The sequence below is a fragment of the Argiope bruennichi genome, chromosome 8 (assembly GCF_947563725.1).
Source record: "Argiope bruennichi chromosome 8, qqArgBrue1.1, whole genome shotgun sequence".
NCBI lineage: Eukaryota > Metazoa > Arthropoda > Arachnida > Araneae > Araneidae > Argiope > Argiope bruennichi.
In genome coordinates this window covers 30,011,085-30,032,436 of record NC_079158.1, presented here as the reverse complement: position 1 = coordinate 30,032,436, position 21,352 = coordinate 30,011,085, and the positions used below count along the sequence as shown (strand labels likewise).

General features: G+C 28.7%; 1 protein-coding gene across 1 annotated transcript; it reads right to left on the bottom strand.

The window, feature by feature from the left end:
* Positions 1 to 1,022: 1,022 nt before the first annotated feature.
* LOC129981441 (cyclin-K-like) lies at positions 1,023 to 17,382 on the bottom strand. Its single transcript, XM_056092280.1, has 3 exons — positions 17,318 to 17,382; positions 6,394 to 6,761; positions 1,023 to 2,356 (listed from the first exon to the last, which is right to left on the bottom strand). Exons 1-3 carry the CDS (start codon positions 17,345 to 17,347, stop codon positions 1,885 to 1,887), a joined length of 870 nt encoding a protein of 289 aa, XP_055948255.1. The 5' UTR covers positions 17,348 to 17,382; the 3' UTR covers positions 1,023 to 1,884.
* Positions 17,383 to 21,352: the final 3,970 nt, after the last annotated feature.

Below are 21,352 nucleotides of genomic sequence, written 5' to 3'. Positions count from 1 at the left end.
TTTTTGAATAAATTAAAGGAGTTTTCCCAGTATTGATTGTTTGTCTCAAGAAAAAGAAGGCGTTGTCCATTCATTTTTACTTTTTTTATGCTTCGCATTTTCTTACATGCTAGTATGAAGAAAGTATTTCGAAAAATTCGATCTCGAGAGTTTCATAAATCTCAGATTCTGCTCCCCAAATTTTTAACTTCACAGAATTAGAAGACTCATTCAGAGAAAGTCTGTCTGTTCTGCTGTCCAAGTATATATCCATATGATTAATTAAAAAAAGTGATTTAGACGAATAAAGTACAAACGAAGTGAGTTATAAGTACACAGATTTGATATCTAAAGAGTAGTTACCTATTAAATTTGAAATTGAATATGATAGGTCATTGATTTTTTGTTGGTCTATGCTTTCACAAGCATATAAATGAAATAACTAAAAAATGCAATGACATAAATATATATAATTTAACTTCTGACTTTATGACTACAATTGTAATTAAAAGTCAAATTTTGATTTTAGTTGATGGGAAACAGCAAGATAGAATTCGATTTTCGGGTACCTTTTATTAAATGCTAGGGATAAATTTCCTAAAATTTCACCAGTGGTCATACGATAGACTCGATACAAAATAATAAATTCTCTTCAAAGATCACGATTTCATTCAAAGCTCACAATTTCAGGCAGGGGAAATGGGAGTATGCGAGAAAATGTTGGGAGGCTACACCCACTGGTTGATTTTTTTTTTTTTTTTTTTTTGTAAAAGGACTTAATTTTAATAACTTAAATCGTTTTCAATTTATACGCCATTGAAAATAAAATACATTCAAGGCATTTTAAAGTTTTTTTTTCAAAATATTAGTAAAATTATGAATTTTTACGCTTGATTGCGCATAAACAGGCAATAGATCTTCTAATGAAGTAGGAAAATGAATTTGTAGCCAATACTTTGTAATTATTTTCTCATATTAAATGTTACAAAATAGTTTTCAGTATTTAATACTCAGAATTTTCTTTATAACAGTCAATGATGAAGAAACAGAAAAAATAATTTTTTATTTGTTCATTACTTATACAATAACTGTGACATTTAACAGATTTACAAGAATTCTTCTTTAAATTTAATCATTAAAACATCATATTCATTACAAAGGGAGACTGAGTCCACTCAGCTCTGCCATGGAAGATATCAATCTCAACATCAGTGCAAAACAAAACACACACACAAAAAAATATTCATTAACCAAACTTATTCAAGTAGCACACCCCTGTGATTTATGAAATGTACACGCCAACAAAACAAAAGAAAGAAAGGTACTATGCTATTCTAATACCATAAAAAGAACGAAATACTGTATGATATATTTAAATGTCATCATTATGTTCCTCTACAACAACTAAATAGGGTCTCAAAAATTAGAAATATTGCTTTCAAATATTAATATCTGCTTAAGAACTTTCATTTCATTCTTTACTCACGCCCTTCTCATAAGAAAGTGAGTAAGGGCATTTTTTCTCTCTCATCATCAGGATGAGACTTTTCTCATTCATATCTCTTATAATTGTATTTCGTTCTTGGGATCAAAATTCCAGATGATTTCATTTGTCAGTAGGAAAGACGATAAAACTGGTTGAAGTTTGACATAAATAAAGCAATGATCTGGGATCCATCCTTTATCTAAATCCAGCTGTATCCCAAAACAGCAAACCTGCAGCAATTATTTAGGATGACATGCGCTTAGAACGTGGTCCAATGTTTATTGAAAAGCAATATAATGGCTTATCAAGAGATAGATTCCAAAGAAATTCATTGTCAGTTCTTGAGGTACAAATAAAAAGTTCACTTATAATCAGTATTTTTTATAGATTTTCCTGATATCAATCTCGCCACGCTGAAATTACTTGCTACTCGATTTACTCTCCTTTGGGGATGGATTAGAAACAGATTCTTTTGCCTTGTCTTCTTGGTCGTGGAGGTATCTTCCATGGTAGTACCTTGGAGGTAACAGAGATTGGTGTATAGGAGGAGGTGGTGGTGGTTGCGGATGAGGGTCACTGAATCTTGCAGGTGGTGGTGCACCGAATTGATTTCCATAAGCCCCAGCAAATGAATTCATGTTTGGAAATGAAGGCATGCTGGGGAAGGGTGCTAAATCTGGGAACTGATTTCCAAAAGGTGTCATGGGATTGTGATGAAATGGATGAGGACTGTAGGGTGAGGGGGCAGGGGCTGGGTTTCTGGCTGCCAGCTGGTTGGCTGCCTTCACCTCTTCGCAATCGTCTCCTTGCTTGCAGCTGTAACCATATCCGTGCCCATATTTGTCCTTTCGGTAGCCAGGACCAAATCGAGGAGCGTGGGGCGAAGGATATCTATTTAAAATAAGGTAAAAGGAATTCATAAAATAAAACTTACTGCAACACTTGAAAGAATAAAGAATTTGAAGCGCAATTTTTCTCCTTAAATAGGTGTTTGTAACTTATTAAGAATACCTTTAGAAAGTTTTTAAATAACTTTAAAAGGTTATGAAATGATATAAAAAAAAGGTAAACAATTTGAAAAATAATAAAATATTGTGATCAAAACTTAAAAAGAAAAAAAAAAGACGAATTCCTTTACTTCGAAATAAAATATTTTCAAAATTTATAATTAAAAAAATATTTTTTTAAAAAAGTGGAACAAATTTATAACAAATACATCTTTTCATACTATTTATTCGAAATTTAAAATTTATTTGAAAAGAAAGGAAAGATTATAGTCTATAGGGAATGTTAGATCCCAAATAAAAAAAATACTAAGAAACGATGCTACTGAAATATCCAATGCATCTTGAACTATAAAATAATTTGATTATAAATAGCAATAATTTGGGATTTATTTATTGAAATATAAAAATGATGGAGGGATTGATTTTACGAAGGTCTCAATGAAAAATTCTCTTTATTTTATTCATATTTGCACAACCCTTTCATCTCTAAAATTTTTCGAGTTCAGGTAACTGAGAGTACTGGAATGACTGCGTTTATCTTTCGACGATCATCTATTCCCCCTCAAAAACCGTAATGACAACCCATGCTGTTAAGATGTTGGTATGTAAAAGATGATTCCACTCAGCTAATAATTATTTTTTTAAATGTATGCTCGGACATCCTTTGAGAGATCTCATAAACTTTTCTGACCTCCAAACCCATCTGGGCTGGCGTCTCTAACGAACAAAACATGCGCCTCGGGTATTCAATCCATCACAATTAACACAAAGGAGGAGAAATTTCCCAGAATATCGACGCGTCTCGTGTGCCCAAAGCAGTTTTGTTTGAATGGGCGTTTGGGTCCTTTCGCTGGCTAATAACGTGCTTATGATCCAATGTTTTTCTTCTTTTATACATTGAATATTATGATAAGTATGATCATTTTCTAATTATGAATTTTTTCAAGTTAATCATATATATTTTAATCAAACTATAAAAATGGCAGAAAGAGATTTCCAGAGATAATTTCTGGGAAAGAAGTGGAATTATTTATTTTTATTTTATGAGATCTAAGCAAATCCTATTAATATTTTCCAATTAGTTCTCTTCGATGCACAAAAAACTAAAGCCTGTCATAATTACATTCAATGTAAAACTTTTTCAAGCCACACTAATTCATACTTGTAATAATATTCTTTTTGTGTTTATAGTTAAAAAAATTTAGAATAACTAATTTTGAAAAAAATATTAAATGATTAATAAGATAAATTACTAAAGTTTCATTTTCAGAAGCAAAGAGATTTATTACTGAAATATTATAGTTAAAAATTATTATTATAAAGATTTTATAATAATCTAATTTTCAAATAAATTAAATGAAAATTAAGAAGAAAATAAAACAATTTTATGTATTTTATTTCTACATTTACTTTACGCTTAATACCGTAGATTTACACATGTTATGCTGAATAAAAGAGATATTCAGCTTGCGATAAAGTTTATGATTTTAAAATCTCTTCATGAACCCGAAATGGTATTAGAAAGGAAATTATGTAGTAACATACGATAAAATTGTTTCGGCCTCAATTTTAATAATATAAAAGCATTCCTACATCAATTTAAAGATAAAAGAATTTCTACTTTAACTTACAATTTGCTTCAATTGCTTTACTTTAACTTACAAATTGTTTTACTTTAACTTACTAATTGCTTATATTTTTCACGCATCTCTCAAAATCTAATTATTGTAACTTCTGCTATTTGGGCAATTTGGCAGCTAATTTCCTTGGTAATCAGTATAAAAAAAACCCTTCCACTTCTCTTAATTGCCAAATAATTTTTTTTTCATGGTTCCCACATTTAAAAAGTATGAGAGCCAAAATATGGTTTTTGCTCATTTTTCGTGCATTTCATGAATTGAGGAACATTCCAGGAAATGTGCTGCTTTACGCTCAGCATTTCCAGACAATTGCTATCGTACGGGAGCATCTAAGAATTTTAATCTTATCAATTTTATTTTATCCGCAGACTAGAATATGTGCCTTCTAGACGGGCTGTTAACCTGATAAGCAATATCTCAGAACTGACTGTCACAGATTAATTAATTGAAGTTGTAGTGGAAAATCTCATGCTAATTTGCTTAAGAAATAATCTTAAAAAAAATTATTTAAGAGATCTATTTCAAGTGTCACCACATCAAAAATTTTGGTCTCTATGACTGCGGGGATGTGAGTAATCAATTCCATGCCACTAGATCTCCCTCTGACCTGACATTCAGCTTAGAAAACCTATACATGATATCTGGTGGAGCTTTATAATGAAAAACGAACTGTCAAAGCAAGAAAAATGGAACTGCGTTTTCAGAATAAAGAAGATTTACTTTCTTATAATTTGCATTCTTTATTTACTTGCATAATATTTTGTATCATCGATATCGCTAAACCGTTCTTTTAGCAAATTAAATTCCATGTCAAATTTCATAAATTCATATTTTTAAATAAATTTACTCTTTTTTTGTAATATCGGTATATTGAATGTAATTTTTAACTTTTTTTCAATAAATTTATTCAAGTGACAGGGAATCTTAGCGTTTCCAAGTTTGGAAATGTACTGTCTTGAAAAGAAAAAAACAAAATATTCACCTTAGATAGAAATATACAATAGCAATAGCTTTTTATCATGTGAGAACATGAAGTTGTTTTGGTTAGGGGGTTTTGAAGTTCGAAATCGGGTAGGCAATGAATATTGAAGCTCAAAATAACGTAGGCAATGAATATTGAAGCTCAAAATAATGTAGGTAATGAATAAAGCATAAATATCAATTTTCATCATCATCTTTTAATCGCGTATATTTTTTGCCTGCTTTTACCAGTATTGCATTATTATTATGTATGCTTCTTTAAAAGCAGATGCGTTTTTAAAAAGTTGACCTGCTTTTATCAGTATTGCTTTATTATTACGCATGCTTCTTTGACAGCAGATGCGATCATAAAATGCTGACGTAGAACTATAACATCATAGTTGATATTTCATCTCAAAATCGAGCTCAGATAGAGAAGTCTCGTGATGGCTTCAAACCTGTTAATGACTTAAATTAATTAAAACAAATAATGACTTAAAAATAATAATGCTCTCACATAACTTGAGATTTGCGATCGTAGATTTCATTTATTTATTTTTGCAATCAGATCTTCGCTATCCATAACGTTCATGAGCATACAAATCGAACTTAATTTCTATTTAAATCGGATTGGACAAAATAATGTTCCGTTAATCGAAAAAAAAATCGAATATACGCAATCTTGAATTTGAACTGAGAGGAAACAATATGTTAAAACATTGTAAATGAAAAATAATAAAAATTGCTACCATCAACTTATTAATCTTTTCTATTTGTTTATGTTTAGGATTATTTTCACAGCGATGAAGCAGTAAAGATTGAACTTCGTATTCATATGATGCAGGCCTAAAAGTTAGAATTATTTTTTATCTCCACCCAGCATAACAATGTTTAATTGCGAGGGTCGCGGTGTCCTGGTGGTAAGGTCTCGCTTTCGGAACCGGAAAGCTTCAGGTTCGACACCCAATTCCACCGAAGACTCGTCATGTAAGTGTTAAATCCGTCGGGGCCAAACTTCCACCTGATGGTGTGGCGTGGAAGCTTGGAGAGGGGGATGCCAGCTCAGGTGTCGGCTGGTCATCTGATCAAGGATTAAACTTACGAGGGCCGTTCCAAAATAGCCCAAGTATTTCTTTAAAACGGAACGTTGATATAACTAAACTAAACTAAATGTTTAATTACGATAATACATACTAATTTTAAACATGATTTTATAAAGCCACTAAGATGCATATTTGTAATTTTTCAGGTCTTTATAACATTAATAAACAGATGCTGATATTGTGCAAACAATAATATCATATATGTAAATGTTAGTTACCTGGGAAAAGAATTTCTGCTGTCATAGTAAGGGAAATTAGGATCGAATCGGTGAACGTTGAGGTATCCAAAGTGCCTTGACATGAAATCCTGTTCAGAAGCGGCTGGTAGAGCACTTTTTTCGTGTTCTTCGAAATTTCGATTGGGTACATTCAGGTCAGGTGTTTGCGGTGGTTGCTGGTTCGGCTGCTGATTGGGTCCGTCGGGCTGACTGGTGGACACAGACGGCTGGTTCTGCTGGTGCTGCATCAACATCTGTGGCCCGAAAAGAGATTGGTGCCATGAGCGACCGGATCTCTCGCTCTGTTCCTGAACATCGGATTCTGTTGCGCTGCTAGTTGAAACCCAGAACAGTACCAACAACACCAACTAAAAAGAAACAAGAGCAAATAAGAGATTTGCAGATGCTCCAAAAAATATAGCGAAACTGAGAAAACTTTGGTCGAAATATTAGTTTGCCCAAATGAAAAATGGACACTTGCAATTGCTTCATAATGACTGCAGCTATAGCAGCGCCACCAAACAGGGACATAAAGGGTGGCAAATGGTGTCCGCTGAATGCGGTGTTCAACAGTAAAGGCTATTTGTGGTAGAGGAAATTAATCGAAAGCATAGTCGTAGTAGAGATAGATGCCTTCAGATTGGAACAACGCGCATTAGTAAGGTTTCTGATTCTTCGATTGTCGTAGACTACTCATGACTGATTTCCTATTCCAAGGAAGCTTTGTCGATTCAATACAATACTGCAGTACTCTGACGAAACTGTGGAAAGAAATCAAAAGCAAACGGCCCGGCTTTCTCACACAAGTGATCTTTCTCCATGACAATGCCCACCCACACATCTCCCGTGAAACCCAAACGGCCTTATAAAAAAACCCGTTGGAAACTGTTGGAACACCCTCTGTACAGTACAGATTTGTCACTTTGTGACTTCCACATCTTTGGGCCACTTAAGAAGGCTCAAAGATGGGGAAACTTACAGTGGGCACGTTTCCATTCGGATGACTAAGTGAAGGGAGCTGTGCTGGAGTTCCTCAAGAATCAATCAGCATCTTTCTACGACAAAGGCATAGATTTGTTATTTAAACGACGGGATCTGAGTTAAAACGCTCATATCAATTTTTTTTATTTTAAATAAAGGTGTTCATTTCACTCAACTTGTCCACTTTTCATTTGGGCATCCCACATATATTAGTGAAAAGGAGATAACTGCTGTTTATCAGTGAATGACTTTATTTTGAAATTCAAACTATCATTTTATTGTGTCGATCTTTTAAATAAATATGTATTAAGAAAATTAATTTTAACATAAATTGTTCCATATAACTCACTGTAAAAAACTATACCTTAAAAATAATTTAAAATAGAATAATGCATATTTGGATATAGTATTTAAAAAAAAATCATTCTACTATTTTAAATAGAGAAAGTTTTACTTGAAATATTCATTTATCCGATTGCAGTTTAGAAAGTTAGCCAATTATAAACCAACCTGAAATTTATCCAGTTTCACCATCTCGAAAAGAACATAGAGATCTTTTTAAACATTAATTTTTTTATTTTCCAGACAAATTACAATTTAGAGATTGAAGTGTTTGAGATTTAATCAGTATTAAATAGAAATTTTAAAATACTTTTTTCTAATTTATTAATTTTTATTCTGCTGGATAAATAGAAGATTCTATGTGACAGAATTCAATTTTATAAAAAATTAAAATACAGACATAAAAAATTTTTTATATGAAAAATGAAATTCTTTTACAGTTTATATCAAATTTATTTTACAGTTAAGTATCCAGAAAGAATATTTAAAAATATTTCTGAATATATTACCTTCAATGCTATAAAATGAGTTTGTTTATTCATATAAAGGAATTATTAATATTTTATTACGATAAAATATTTTTCATTAGGAAATAATATTTTTTATTTCTATTAAAGAAATGATAAATAATATTAGAAACCTTTCTATAACAGAAATAACGTATTTGTTTGTAACATAGTTCATCAATGTGTTGTTATTGGCATTGTATATCTTAATGGAATACTTCAGAACTTCTTATAATTTTTTCCTACCATTTTAATTCATATTAAACTTGTTTATAAGTTTTAATAACTTCACTTAAAATTTGATAGATTGGAATTTTAACAATTCAAAGTTTAAATAATGGAGTACTTTTTTAATTTAAAGGTATCAATATCGTCTAAAAGTTCTCAACTCTCTAAATTTTTTAAAGTTTTCATTATTATGTGACTCAAGTGCTCAGCTAAAATATCACTTTGAAATTGGGAAAGAATAAAAGGAAAAAGAAAGAATATAGTCTCTCAACAGAGTTTGAGATAAAGAAAAGTAAAATGGAAGATGGCATGCGTAGATGAAATTTGTGATGTAAGTGGAAAAGACTTTATTCCTTGCTTGATCAATTCTCATAATCACCGAGGAAAACTCATCTCATTTCATTTATACTGTTCCATTTTTCAATTTTTCGTCAAAATATATAACTAAATAACAGTACGTTACATAAATTTAAATAATTTTCTGGTTGTAAAAGATTCACAAATGGCTTATAAGATACAGCGCGATATTGATTTCACGGTCTGCTTTTCAATTATAGTGTCTGGAGCCTTGGTCCTGTCTATCTACTGTTATTTAGTTTTTGTAAACTGTAAAGCGGTTAAGTCCTTTGCATCTGACTATCGACTCTTTAAGGCGTGGTTCTCAATGTTTAGAAAACTGAATTTGAAATGAATATTTTGTCAAGCTTCAGAGTGAACCATTTTTAACGATATATTCTTTTGGGGTCCAGTCTTGTGGAAAATGCTATCACAAAAATGAGATCTATAGCTATAAAAAATTTCTATGCGTAGATGTATTGTACGTAGTCTACCTTCACCAATAGTTTAAATTATCATATAATTTTTGAAAAAAATAATCATGTTCTTTTTTCAAAGAATTCATAGGGGGCAGATATTATCTGCTTTTGAGTAAGAAGTTAGGTACCTAGTTTGACAGTCAATGATTTATAATGATTTGAATTAGTGCAACCCTTTTTAAAAGGGTACGTTAAAAATCATATCCAAACAAAAGATGATGAGCAATAGATTTCATACACAATTACTCAAATAAATATAAGACTTTGTAATGTCATCTTGATAAATTTAAATGACTTAGTTATTGAAGGCATATGCAAATACACAGATGAAATATTTCTGCAATGGTTGTTGTATTTGCCAAATCAGTTTGATCGAAATAATTAATGAAAATTAAATTTCTGGCTTTATACACTAATAAAAACTTATGTGAAATGTAATTTTTTTAAACAAATTATAACTGATTGTTAGAATTTCTTATTTTTAGCTGAATGACATATGTTTCAGATTTTTATCACCTGTAAAATTTGAAAAATCTTAATACAAAGTTATGCAAACTGATAAACGCTTATTAACGAGAAAATTGCACATTTTATTTATTTAATAATAGAAGAAGACAATAGAGAGAAAAAAAAAACTAAATCAATCGCATCCAAAAATCTGAAAACTCTCCACTCCAAGATATCTATTCCGTCAAAAAGGTTATACACAAGCATTGCTAGAACAGTTGCTGTAACTAATATGTGAATAAATAAAAGCAATTTAATTCCCCTTTGCACACAAAAAAAAGGAGAATGGTCCTTTCTAGTAAAACATAAACTATAACACTTGGAAATACAAAATGCATAGATAAAAATAAGAAGTATAAAATGAACATAAGAGTCTAACAAAATAACTCACACAGTATACAAAGGTTTCACAAATATACATGTGCTTTTAACAACTGATATGTAATATTTGTTTTTATTTAAGAATAGGATGAAAAGGTGTGAAATTAAGAAAAAACAGATATATATATATATATATATATATATATATATATATATATATATATATATATATGAATAACATGTAAGAAAAGGAAGCCCACCAAAACTCCAAAAACAAAACCCAGTAAAAATGAAGTATAAAAAAAAGAGAGAAAATATCAGGTCAGATGTTTTGATTGGAATTTTTATGAATTTTCATATCTTAATTCATAATAAGAGTAGAATATTCGAAATCTTTTAGATATCAGCAACTTTTTATTGTTATTCTAATTTTCTATTCTCTTTAAAATTGCAAAATTTATTAGTACTTAAGTATATAAAGCGTAGGAAAGGTATTTCTCTTTGTATTAGTTGATTAGCAATTTCTATCATTGTTCACTACTTACACCTCAGAAACAAAATTTGCAATACAGTTTTTATCAATGCGACTACAAATATTTATAGAATCAAGGCCCTTGAATCATAAAATTAAAAAAAAAACTGTTTATAAAATTTTGATTTGCACAATTTCTCTATATTCTATTTATCGATTATTTTCTCAATTGCGTTTCTTTTTTTCAAGCAAATGCTTTTTGCATCTGTTAAAATGGTGAGAAAATTAGAAATTTAAGTATTTAAGTAAGCAAATAAATAAATTAAAAATTGTGTTTAATCCAATTGGATTCTAAAAATATACTAAAAGTATATAAAAGTAAGAAAAATAATAGAATTAAGTAACAAAGGAAAAGTTTTATTATATAAATCCTTCTATAGAATAATATTGTGTAACAGCTAAAATGTTGAAATGGTTCTTTTATTCAAAGTTTCATAACAGACTAACCTTGCAGAATAAGTCTTTTCTATTTTTAAATAAGAAGATTTAAAATCAGCAACAATGATGTAAACAAAAATGATGAACAATAGCTTTATAAATAATCCCCTGGAGAAATTTTTAAATCTGTAAGAGTACAAATACGAGGAAATCACTAATACGAACAAAACATAATTCAGAAGAAACGAAATTTCATAGTTGCATTATTACCGTATGTTAGTCCATTTCTCTACCAATTATTAGAAAATAACTGTAAAAGCCGGAAAGATTCTTTTATAATGAGAGAATTAGCGAGTTAATAAATCGTATCCAAAACAGCAGACAAAAAGAGGTGATGCCATTCTATGGCAGACAAAAGCTGGAAGTGAAATTTAACACTCCATAATACCATTTTTATAGGTCATTTCCGCTAAGCGGAAGAAAAAAAATCCTATGGACTTTAATGCTTTATGTTTTTTTCGGAAAAACATAAAAAATACAGGAAAACTTTAGTTTACTACAAAAGTAATCCCAAATTCTTCCTGCTCTTTCAAATTTATTCGAACGTGACTAAACCGCTGCAGTAGGGGGACGAGCAAAAGTGAAGCGAGATTTTTTTGGGGAAAAAAGTACTTTAGATTTCTGTTCTTTATAATGTAGTTAACAAATCAGTTGTAAATTATGTTTTCTCATTTTTTTTTTTTTTGTATAACCAATAATTAAAAGGAACGGTTTCTTCCTTACTGCTTTTTAGAGTGTTTAAATACTTCAAATCTTTAGATGTAAACAAAATTCCAGTACATTAACAAAATAGAAATAGTAACAAACAAACTAGAACAAAAGTTAACAAACTGTAATTTCGAAGCTATTTTATTTCATCTTCTTATTTTGTTTAATTGTTACTAACTACAAGACACAGTTTAAATTTCAGAATATTAGATTTGTGAAAGAAGAAGTTGCTTCATTGTAATACTCGGATAAGTTTGAATTTTTAATTCAATCGCTACATTTTATATTCTAGAATATTTGAAATATTTTACTGGTATAGTATTATTTGAAAATTTAGGACAGTTTCTATGAATGAATATTAACAAATTTCTAATGAGATTATAGTTTCATGATATTGAAGTTTCTGCTTCAGGATTGTATTCAAGATGCAAGTGGAATGTAATATTAACTCGAGTCAAATTACATTGGCTAAAATATTTAAAATCCATCGCCAGAATTCTCACGTAGACGTTCAGTTTTTTGCAGATGATAATGGACTGAAACTTAATTTTCGCCAACAATGATAATCTTAAAAAACAATATATAAATATCTGATAAATATGTATATCCTTTTATTCAAAGAGTAAAATCTGTCAATGTGACATTTAGATTACTTCCTTTCAGAATGCCTATTTTTCTTACTTCAAGTCTAATAGTAATAGATAATTGGACATATAATCAAGTAAGATCCTGATGCAGTTTATTCTATTTCATTTTTAATGATTTCTTCAAGTATTTTGATTTGTTTCATATTTGTAAAGACTGTAATCAATGTTTGACTTCCTGCTAAACTAGAATTTTGTGTACATGTGTATTCTCAAATGCAGTAAACTATTTTAATGTTTCTAGAAAATTATCAATTAATTAATTGATTTGATTAAATATTAATTCCATTCTAGCCGCATTATATGGTAATAAATTTGAGAAAAAAAGTATTCAAAAAGTCCTGAATCTTTACAGGAAAAGGATTGTCAATTAAATGATAAGATTTTCACGTTTATTATTATGTGAATAGTGGTGTATTTTGAAAACTCTTACTTGGAGGTAGGATATATTAATAAACTTCTAAATCTTTTCTTAACTGATGGAATCCTGGAAACCATATTATTATATCTGTAAAAGAATATATATATAATATCCTAAAACTTTCGAAATATCATTATATAATTGAAAGAGTGCATCAGTCATATAATCTAATTTACCATATTGAATTACACAAGACTCAATTGTGCATGTATCGGCATTTTCTAATATTCTGTTTTGTTAAAATCTAAGGTATACAGCAACTATGAAGATTTTTTTTTAACTCTAGTAGTTTCAAAAGCCGTCAAATGATTTTGGTATTCATAAGAATTAAGTGAAACGGAACCATTTTCCACAAAATCATTGTTAAATATTCTCCTTAAAAGAATTAGAAAAAAGAAGGGTAATTCAACCACTAAGAATCTTTTTAAAATTAAATCAATCAATATCCTCAGAAAAAGTATACTAATACGCAGATTAGTATGGCTTTTGGCTCAAACCTTTTGGCTCAAACCAACAGATACCATCAAAAAACAAACAAACTCGGAATATAGATGGCGACTTTCTGAAAAGAATAACATGTTCTGTAAAATTTAGAAATAAAATTAGACAGGATAGGAAGACATTTTCAGATAAACAAAAGCTCAAGAAGGATTTCCATACTGGTGAAGATATGATTTATGAGATATATTCCATCGACAATTAAGAAATACTAGGAAAAGAAATAGTGTTTTTTTCCTTGGCGCTTCTTAGATGAAGAAAAATCTCAATACAGATTCTTCGATTTTATGGAGAATGGTTTATGAGAATTTTTAATTCATTTGCCCAATAAAATCAGAATTCTAAGGGCGCTTTTTTAATCTTATTCAATTTTCAGGAAATAATAAAAACTGTTGGAATGTTTTAATTATTTTTGTAAATCAAGAATATTAAATTTATTCCATTTTGCCATTTTGTACATTTCATATTCAATATAAGTAGCTCATGAACTATATCATTATGCGAGAAAACACAGATGAAAATTATGATACGTTATGAAAACACAGATTCCTTTAAGCATATATCAAATACTATATCTGCATTTGATATATATCTGCTATCTATATCTGCTATCAAGTACCATGCAATATTCCGGGCCCTAAGATCAAAAGAAGTGATAGGAAGAGAGAAACAGAAACAGTTGCTAGAGAGTCGAGAGAAGGATGCCATAAATGATGTGTTTTTGTAGCAGAAACAGAGTAGACTTCTAGATATAATTGTAGTAATTATAAACAGTTTTAAATTTGAAAATTAAATGTATATATTCTTATAGTTCCTATTTATTTAAGGTGATAAAATACATTGGTGTGAAACAAAGTAGAATTATTGGAATAATATTCACATTACATACTTTATCAAAATAGCTCAAATCAAAAGAAATGTGGGAAAATTTCAAAAGCATATTCAGGAATTAATATGCTGACAGTTAATGGGAAATAAAACCTAACATGCTTATTTAATCCTATAGTAGAAATGAGAATAATGTTTAATGTAAATTTATATGAATATTTCAGAAAGAAATCTTATCATACAAGTCTCCATTGGTTGATGACATATCAATATTGATTAATATGTATATCATAGGATACATCTTCTCAAGAGATCTATAATTAGCATGAGAATATTTAAGACTAGGTAGATTAAAATTCAATCTTAGAACACATTAGATTTATTGTTTCTCCAAGATTTGACTTTTTAATATTCTATTGCAAAAAAGTAATCTTTGCATTAGGAATGGTTCTTTCACGAATAAACTAAGAAGAAACAAACCTTTGCATAGTTTCCAAGCGTTTTATGATGCGGCATCATTTTTACTTTACTATTAAAAATTTATTCTGTCAAAAGAAATTATTTCGAAAAAACAAAAATCTTTACTTAACATACAAAGTAAAAGAAATCTGTTTAAGATATAAATTGCACTTCTATGTAGCTCAAAAAGTTTCTTATCTATTTTTAAATATTGCATAGAACAAAATTCTCAAAGTAAAAAAAAAAAAAAATCCTTATAGTGCTTTATTTTTATTAAAGAAATAAAGCACTATGAGGTTTTTTAAATAAGTTTCTAATAAACTTTCTATAAGCGAAAATCATTCAGTTTTCCAAAATGATAAATGAGTTAACATATGCGTTTTTTCTGTTATTATTGCATCCTCAATGCTTTAGTGCCTTTAATCATATTTCATTAGATTCACATTTTATTACAGTTGCATTATTCCTGGTTTAGTTGCTTCCTGGTTAGTTAGAAGCTTCATAAAAAATGCGGCCAATAAATTCCTGAAGCTAATCCAATATTAGCAAAATATTATTAATTATAATTCTTTCATTTTAAATTAAAAAATATTTTTGGAAACTTTAGCGCTGTAAATTAAAATAATTGTGACTTTTAAAACTCTTTCATATTCATGTCAATTTTTTATTATAATGGCAATTATTTTTTGGTGAAATGTATACTGAAATATTTTTCTTATTATAGCAAAGTAATTAATTTTTTGGGCAAAAATAATTAATTCTGATGCGGTTTCGATTATAAGCACTGAGGATATCACGAACAATTTTTAAAAATATTAGAATATGCTTTGCTACGTTATCGATTATATAAAAAGGCTATGATTTTTAAATATTCTAAAACAGAGAAATATAATTTTCGAAAAACTAAACGACAACAAACAGAATTTCAATTTTCCAGCTGATAATCAAGTATTAATGAAAAAATATGAAATAATATAGAGAAATATTTATAGTAAAAGGATTTCCCTAAAATAAAATTTAAAACATTGTTTGATTGATTTATATAAGAAGCAAAGTGGGGTTTTTTAGTTTTATGCATTTCGTTTACTAACAAATCAGATGTATATTAATTTATTTTTCCAATAATTTATAAATTTCCAAGATTTTTGGTAATAAATTCAATAGTATTTATTCGATGTGAATTATTGTTGATGAATAGATAAAGAGAGAAATCATTGTATTTGATAAACATATTAGCAACAAAAATTTCCATTTGATGTTATTCCATCCAAAACTGACTATCTAGAAATTTGGGAAACGAATTCGAGACAAACTTATTTTTATTTGGTAGTATATCATAGATTAGATGTAAGATTTCTGGTTAACTTCAAGATGGCTTGCATTCGAAATGACTCTGACATTTTTTTCCAAATATAGCTGATTATATCAAATGAAATTGAATAAGGTTACAACTGTTGTTTTTTTACGTTTCCCAGTTATAATTTCATGTAAGAATAACAACAACGAGATTTTTTCTTAAAAAAATAACCAAAAGAAATTCAAATACATGCTTTCATAAATCATATTTCATGGATTAATGGTCAAATAGAAAAGCGCAATTGAATTTTGGTTAACAACAAAAATATATTTAAATTAAGATGTCTGACCATTAAATGCTAAACGTGCCAAAAAGTTAAAAATATTTTCATGAAAATTTGTTTTGTTGCATAAGATCCTCATCAAAATATTAGTCCATTGAAAATTTTAGCTAAGGAATCTAATATGTTTGCATATGCTAAGAGTGCCTGATAAACTTTCTAATACTTATACACTAAGATAGTGATTTTTTTTTGTAACAAATATATTTTTAAATCTCGACCGTTATAATTTAGCCATTAAACAGACAACAAGTAAAGGTTTTCCAATTTGGAAATAAAACTCCTATAAAACAAATTAAAAATTAATAGATTCAAAACTCATCTGATTTGATTGCTAGCAATTGATCATCAAGCTATAAGTACTATTATTATATATCCATTCTGAGTTCAGTTATATACTGCGATATACAGCTGCAATCAAATCAATACGTAGTGCTAAACTTTATTTAAATGCAGTCAGTTTTGGCAAATTATGGATATGCATATAAATATATAGCATTAAGGTAAGTTTATAATACTGAATAACTGTTGTGGACGATCCCAAGGTTCGACACATAATTTCTTAATGGTTTTCACATTTTATCTAATTTATGCAACATTATCCATTAATACTTTTTTAGGAAACAACTAATTCCAAGTTACTTTAACATCCACTCCACATTATTATTATAATTTAGTTTAGATATTTTTTTCATAAATTTTGTTTTTATTTTATGCCATCTTCTTTGTTAAATATAAAAGACATTATTCTATTTTTCCATATGTTAAGACAAGGTAACTGTCATGAATGAATCGAATGAGTAAAAATTTCATTCAGGTTCTTATATTCTCTCAGGTCATTTCATTTGATGCATTCATTTTTTTTTCTAAACAACATGTTTGTAGATAATTATAGAATTCGCATCTCAAAATGATTGCATTTCTGTTTGTATAACTTTATTTCCATCTTACTTTCAAATTAGCATTAAATATAAAAGACAAACATATTCATTCCTCTTTCAGAATTCTATAAAAACTTTGCCACGATTGCTGGATATCCATATAGAAAAGTCTACTTACCGCACACATTTTGCTAGTTCCGTTTTTCATGGTTAAATCCGAATTGTGGTGCGATCGCTCTGCGAGCCACTGATGTGTCAAGAGAAGGCATTGCATGCCCCTTCCTTTTATATGGGGTTAGTGCAGACGGTTCATTGCAGGCAGTGCGTGACCTCCACCCGTTCGTCTTTCGACCGCCACTTTATTTTTTTATTTCTTTTTGCTACGCTTCTTTTGTTTTGATTTTTACCTTTCTCTCTATAATCGTTTGCTTTATTTTTGCATTTGATTTTTACTTTCAAACAAACAAAAAAATCAATTCACCACTTGCTGAGTTATTTCTAATTGCTTTTCGATGGAGAATTTATGCTTCCGTATATGGATCTAAGAGGGTATGGTGCCAGGTCACTTGAGCGATGTTGTTAAAAACAGTATTCTCTCTAATTCCCTCAGTTTATGAAAGAGTTGCTATTTCACAGATGCATATTAGTCGATTTATCCAATTGGTAAATAGTTCTATTAATTGTATTTTAAAATACAAGCGATTAAAGATTTCGTCGATTTATTTCTTTTAAATAAAATTCTTCAACAAATACCATCTGAGCTTGAAAATAATATAGATAACTATATTATATATCTTTGAAAACAGATGATGAAGAATTAATCCAACTGCAAAGGTCAATAAATTATATAAAATTAAAGGCAATTAATTATATCATGAAAGATAATTAATTTCATTTGCATGTTTTCCTACTGCTCCGAATGTGATGTACAGTTGCCTCAAAACAATTTACTACTACTTTTTCAAAGTTCGTAAATTTTTCATTTAAATGCTTTACGTGTTAAACATGTATAGTAAACAAAATTCAGTAATATGTTTAATTGTGAGTTTAACTTTCAAGTATAAGCTTTAATTAAAAAGCTAATATGTGTAAACTTCAAAAATATTAACTTTCGAAACATGTTTATGCGTTTTGCTTCTAATCTAATACATATGTGTGGCATTTTGTATTATTTTGATATAATTTATGGAATCTATAACCTTATTTTGAAATATTGACAAAATATTCTCATCTGAACGCTGGTGATGCAGTAGATACGATGTTTTAAATCTGATAATACTATTATGCTAAGATATTTTGAACTAGAGTTTCGGATTTCCTTTGGTTTTCTGCATTTTTTAACATACAGAATTATTTTTAAATGCGTTACGTTTTTGATCATCAGCTATTTTCATTGATAAAAGTGGTTCTCAACATTATTTAATGGAAAACTCAAATGTCGCAAGTATCTTAATAATACCAAGAGAACTCTGTCTTCAGGGAATTCTCCGTTTCGGAAGTTTAAATTTCAAAATACAGACTAGCTTCCGGTGTCAACTATAAAACAATTTTTGTTAACAAAATCTATCTTCATGGGTAAGAATTCCTTATTGGTCATAGCTTGGAAGTACCTCAAATATCTTCTAAGTATTTTTAAACAATCCTTCATGAACTTAAAAAAAATCTTCAAACTTAAAATTAAAAGAGTTTTGTGTTTTACAGATTCTTCAAAACCGCATATACACTCTTAAGTAAATTACTCTTTCATACATACACACACTCAAAAAATAAATAAAAGTTTAAAGATTTCCTTTTACATTGCAGGTGGAAGATAAAAAAATTATAACTTTTTTTCCCCACCATATTCATTTTCCTCATTTCATTCATAATTCGTCCTAATGTATTTTGATTTAAATTAATAATGAAATCACCCACATGTTGCCGATGATCATCTCGTGGCATGTTTCTAGGTCTTGTAAAATATAAATGGTTTTAAAACATCGAAAGGGAAAATTCTTTTTTGACTTCTTCCAATATTTTGGATTTTTTTCTTCTCAAGAAATATCAGAGTGTCCCGGATAACTAGTAAACATAAAGTGCGTTTGCGGCAAGTAAATAATAAGATGTATGGAGCAGTTATTGTAAATAAATAGCGATAGACATTTAATGCTGGTTTTTTTAGTAGCCTTGAACTTTCTTTGTTTTATTATATACTTGAACAACCATGATAAAGTCAAGTGACTGCTCAGGTTATCAAATATTTTGCAGCATACTGTCGATTTCTTCACCACTTTCTAATTCTTTACACAAAATATGCTTTTCATCCTAATATTAAAACTGTGCTACACCGGTTTCCATATTAGTTAAATTAAAGCATGACGATCAAAAAATCAAAATTTAGTAATTATAATCTTTGAATTTAACTGGATCTATGTTTAAATATAAATATTCAGAGCTAACATTCCTTAAAGCTATTGACTAAACATAAAATAACAATTAAAGAATACGAAAAATAAACAAATCATCTTTACCTAAGCTTTCAACTATAGAAAAGATATATGTTATTAAATATTTATATAAACAATGACATGGTTTTGAATTTCATTATAAAAATAAAAGGTATTTTGTGAATTACACATAAAAATAAACTAAAACATTTTTTGAGAGTGTGAGAAAAAAATAATGGAATAAAATCTAAATTGATATTACTTAAAAAAATGTTTAGATTTAAAGCTGAGTAAAAATTACTTTAAGTAATTGTATTTTCAAAAGCCATCTTTAAAAAACGAAAAAAAAAATGCTTCATTTTTAATTAATCAAATTTCTAATTAAACAGTTGTAAAAATTTCAATGACATATTCTGATTCTCTAAAATATTTTTGTTCAAATTTTATAATTCTTGATAAAAAAAATCGGCACTCTAGAAAAATGCACAACTATCAACAGCGAACAATCAAAACGCACACAAACATACATATTTTTTTATTATTAGTAGAGATTATACGCTTCTCTAAATAAACATATCAAATTTATGAAAGGTCAGTGAAATTTTTATTGAGGCGATTACTAAATTTCAAAACAAAACACTATAACTCGCCACGGCCAGTACACGTCGTTTTATTCAATGGAAAATCCAAACTGAATCGGTGGGAATGATTCCGGAATCCCTGAAAACCCCAACGTCATGCTCCGGTGAAATAACAAGAGAGAAACATCCGTCTTTTTCGTCTTCGAATTATTTTCGCATGACCTTACCCGCAAAATTTTCAAAATAGGGTCCTGAGAGTGATCTGAATACATAAAACATGTATAAAATCTCATTTTTTGTGAACGAATGATAAGGCGTTTGCCTTGACATCTTGATTAGCAACACGAAAAACATACAACAGAGGTTTAAATGCACATTTCATGGAAGAGTCACACGTGAATTTGATTAAAATACTTTATAGCACGAAAATATTAATGATGATGTATTTGTGATTATACATTACATCACAATTAATTTTTCGGATTTCCCTTACGATTAATTAACAATATTCATAATTCAATTACAATTAATATTTAGCTATACATACACATTATTAACAATTTGCATCATTCCATTTCAAATAAAATTCTAGCTTTTTATACACAATCCCAAAATTATCAACATTTCAATTCGATATTTACATTTCCATTACAATTAAGGTGTAAGTACACACTAGAAGATTTTTTTTAAATTTTAACTTTAAAAATAAAATTTTTTTACAGTAGGTCATTAATATATGTTTAAACTCATTTCAGTGAGAAAAAACCATATTACACTAATTATTAATTAATTAAATAATATTTAATGAACTAATTAGCCTATTTTTTGAAACATGATATTTTAAATTCCAATTTGTACAGGCACACAATTCTTGTTGGAAATGATGCCTCATATTAGTCTTCATGTTGTCTGCCTCAATCAAATTATAAAAATATATAGTTTTTTTAAACAATTTTTTAATAACGATGAATAGAAAAAGCGAGATTTTTTCTGTAATTTTAACTTTTAAATAGCTATTAAAAATTTATTTCTATAAATATAACTTTGATTGAGGTACAAAACATTCGCTATTTCATACAGATTATTTTGATATATAAATAACTGTATTTGGTTAATTTCTTGTTGAGTTATGATTGTTTGATTGAAGGAACATAGTGGAAAAATATCATTCTTCATAAAATGAGTTCAAAAACACCGTAACTAGAG

What these genes read in the sequence shown, in the direction of transcription:
- LOC129981441 (XM_056092280.1), bottom strand. Translation starts at nt 17,347, where the DNA reads ATGAAAAACGGAACTAGCAAAATGTGTGCG. An exon ending in GAACTAGCAAAATGTGTGCG is followed by an intron (nt 6,762 to 17,317) that starts GTAAGTAGACTT and finishes GTTTCTTTTTAG; the next exon opens with TTGGTGTTGTTGGTACTGTT. An exon ending in AGCAGAAATTCTTTTCCCAG is followed by an intron (nt 2,357 to 6,393) that starts GTAACTAACATT and finishes TATTTTAAATAG; the next exon opens with ATATCCTTCGCCCCACGCTC.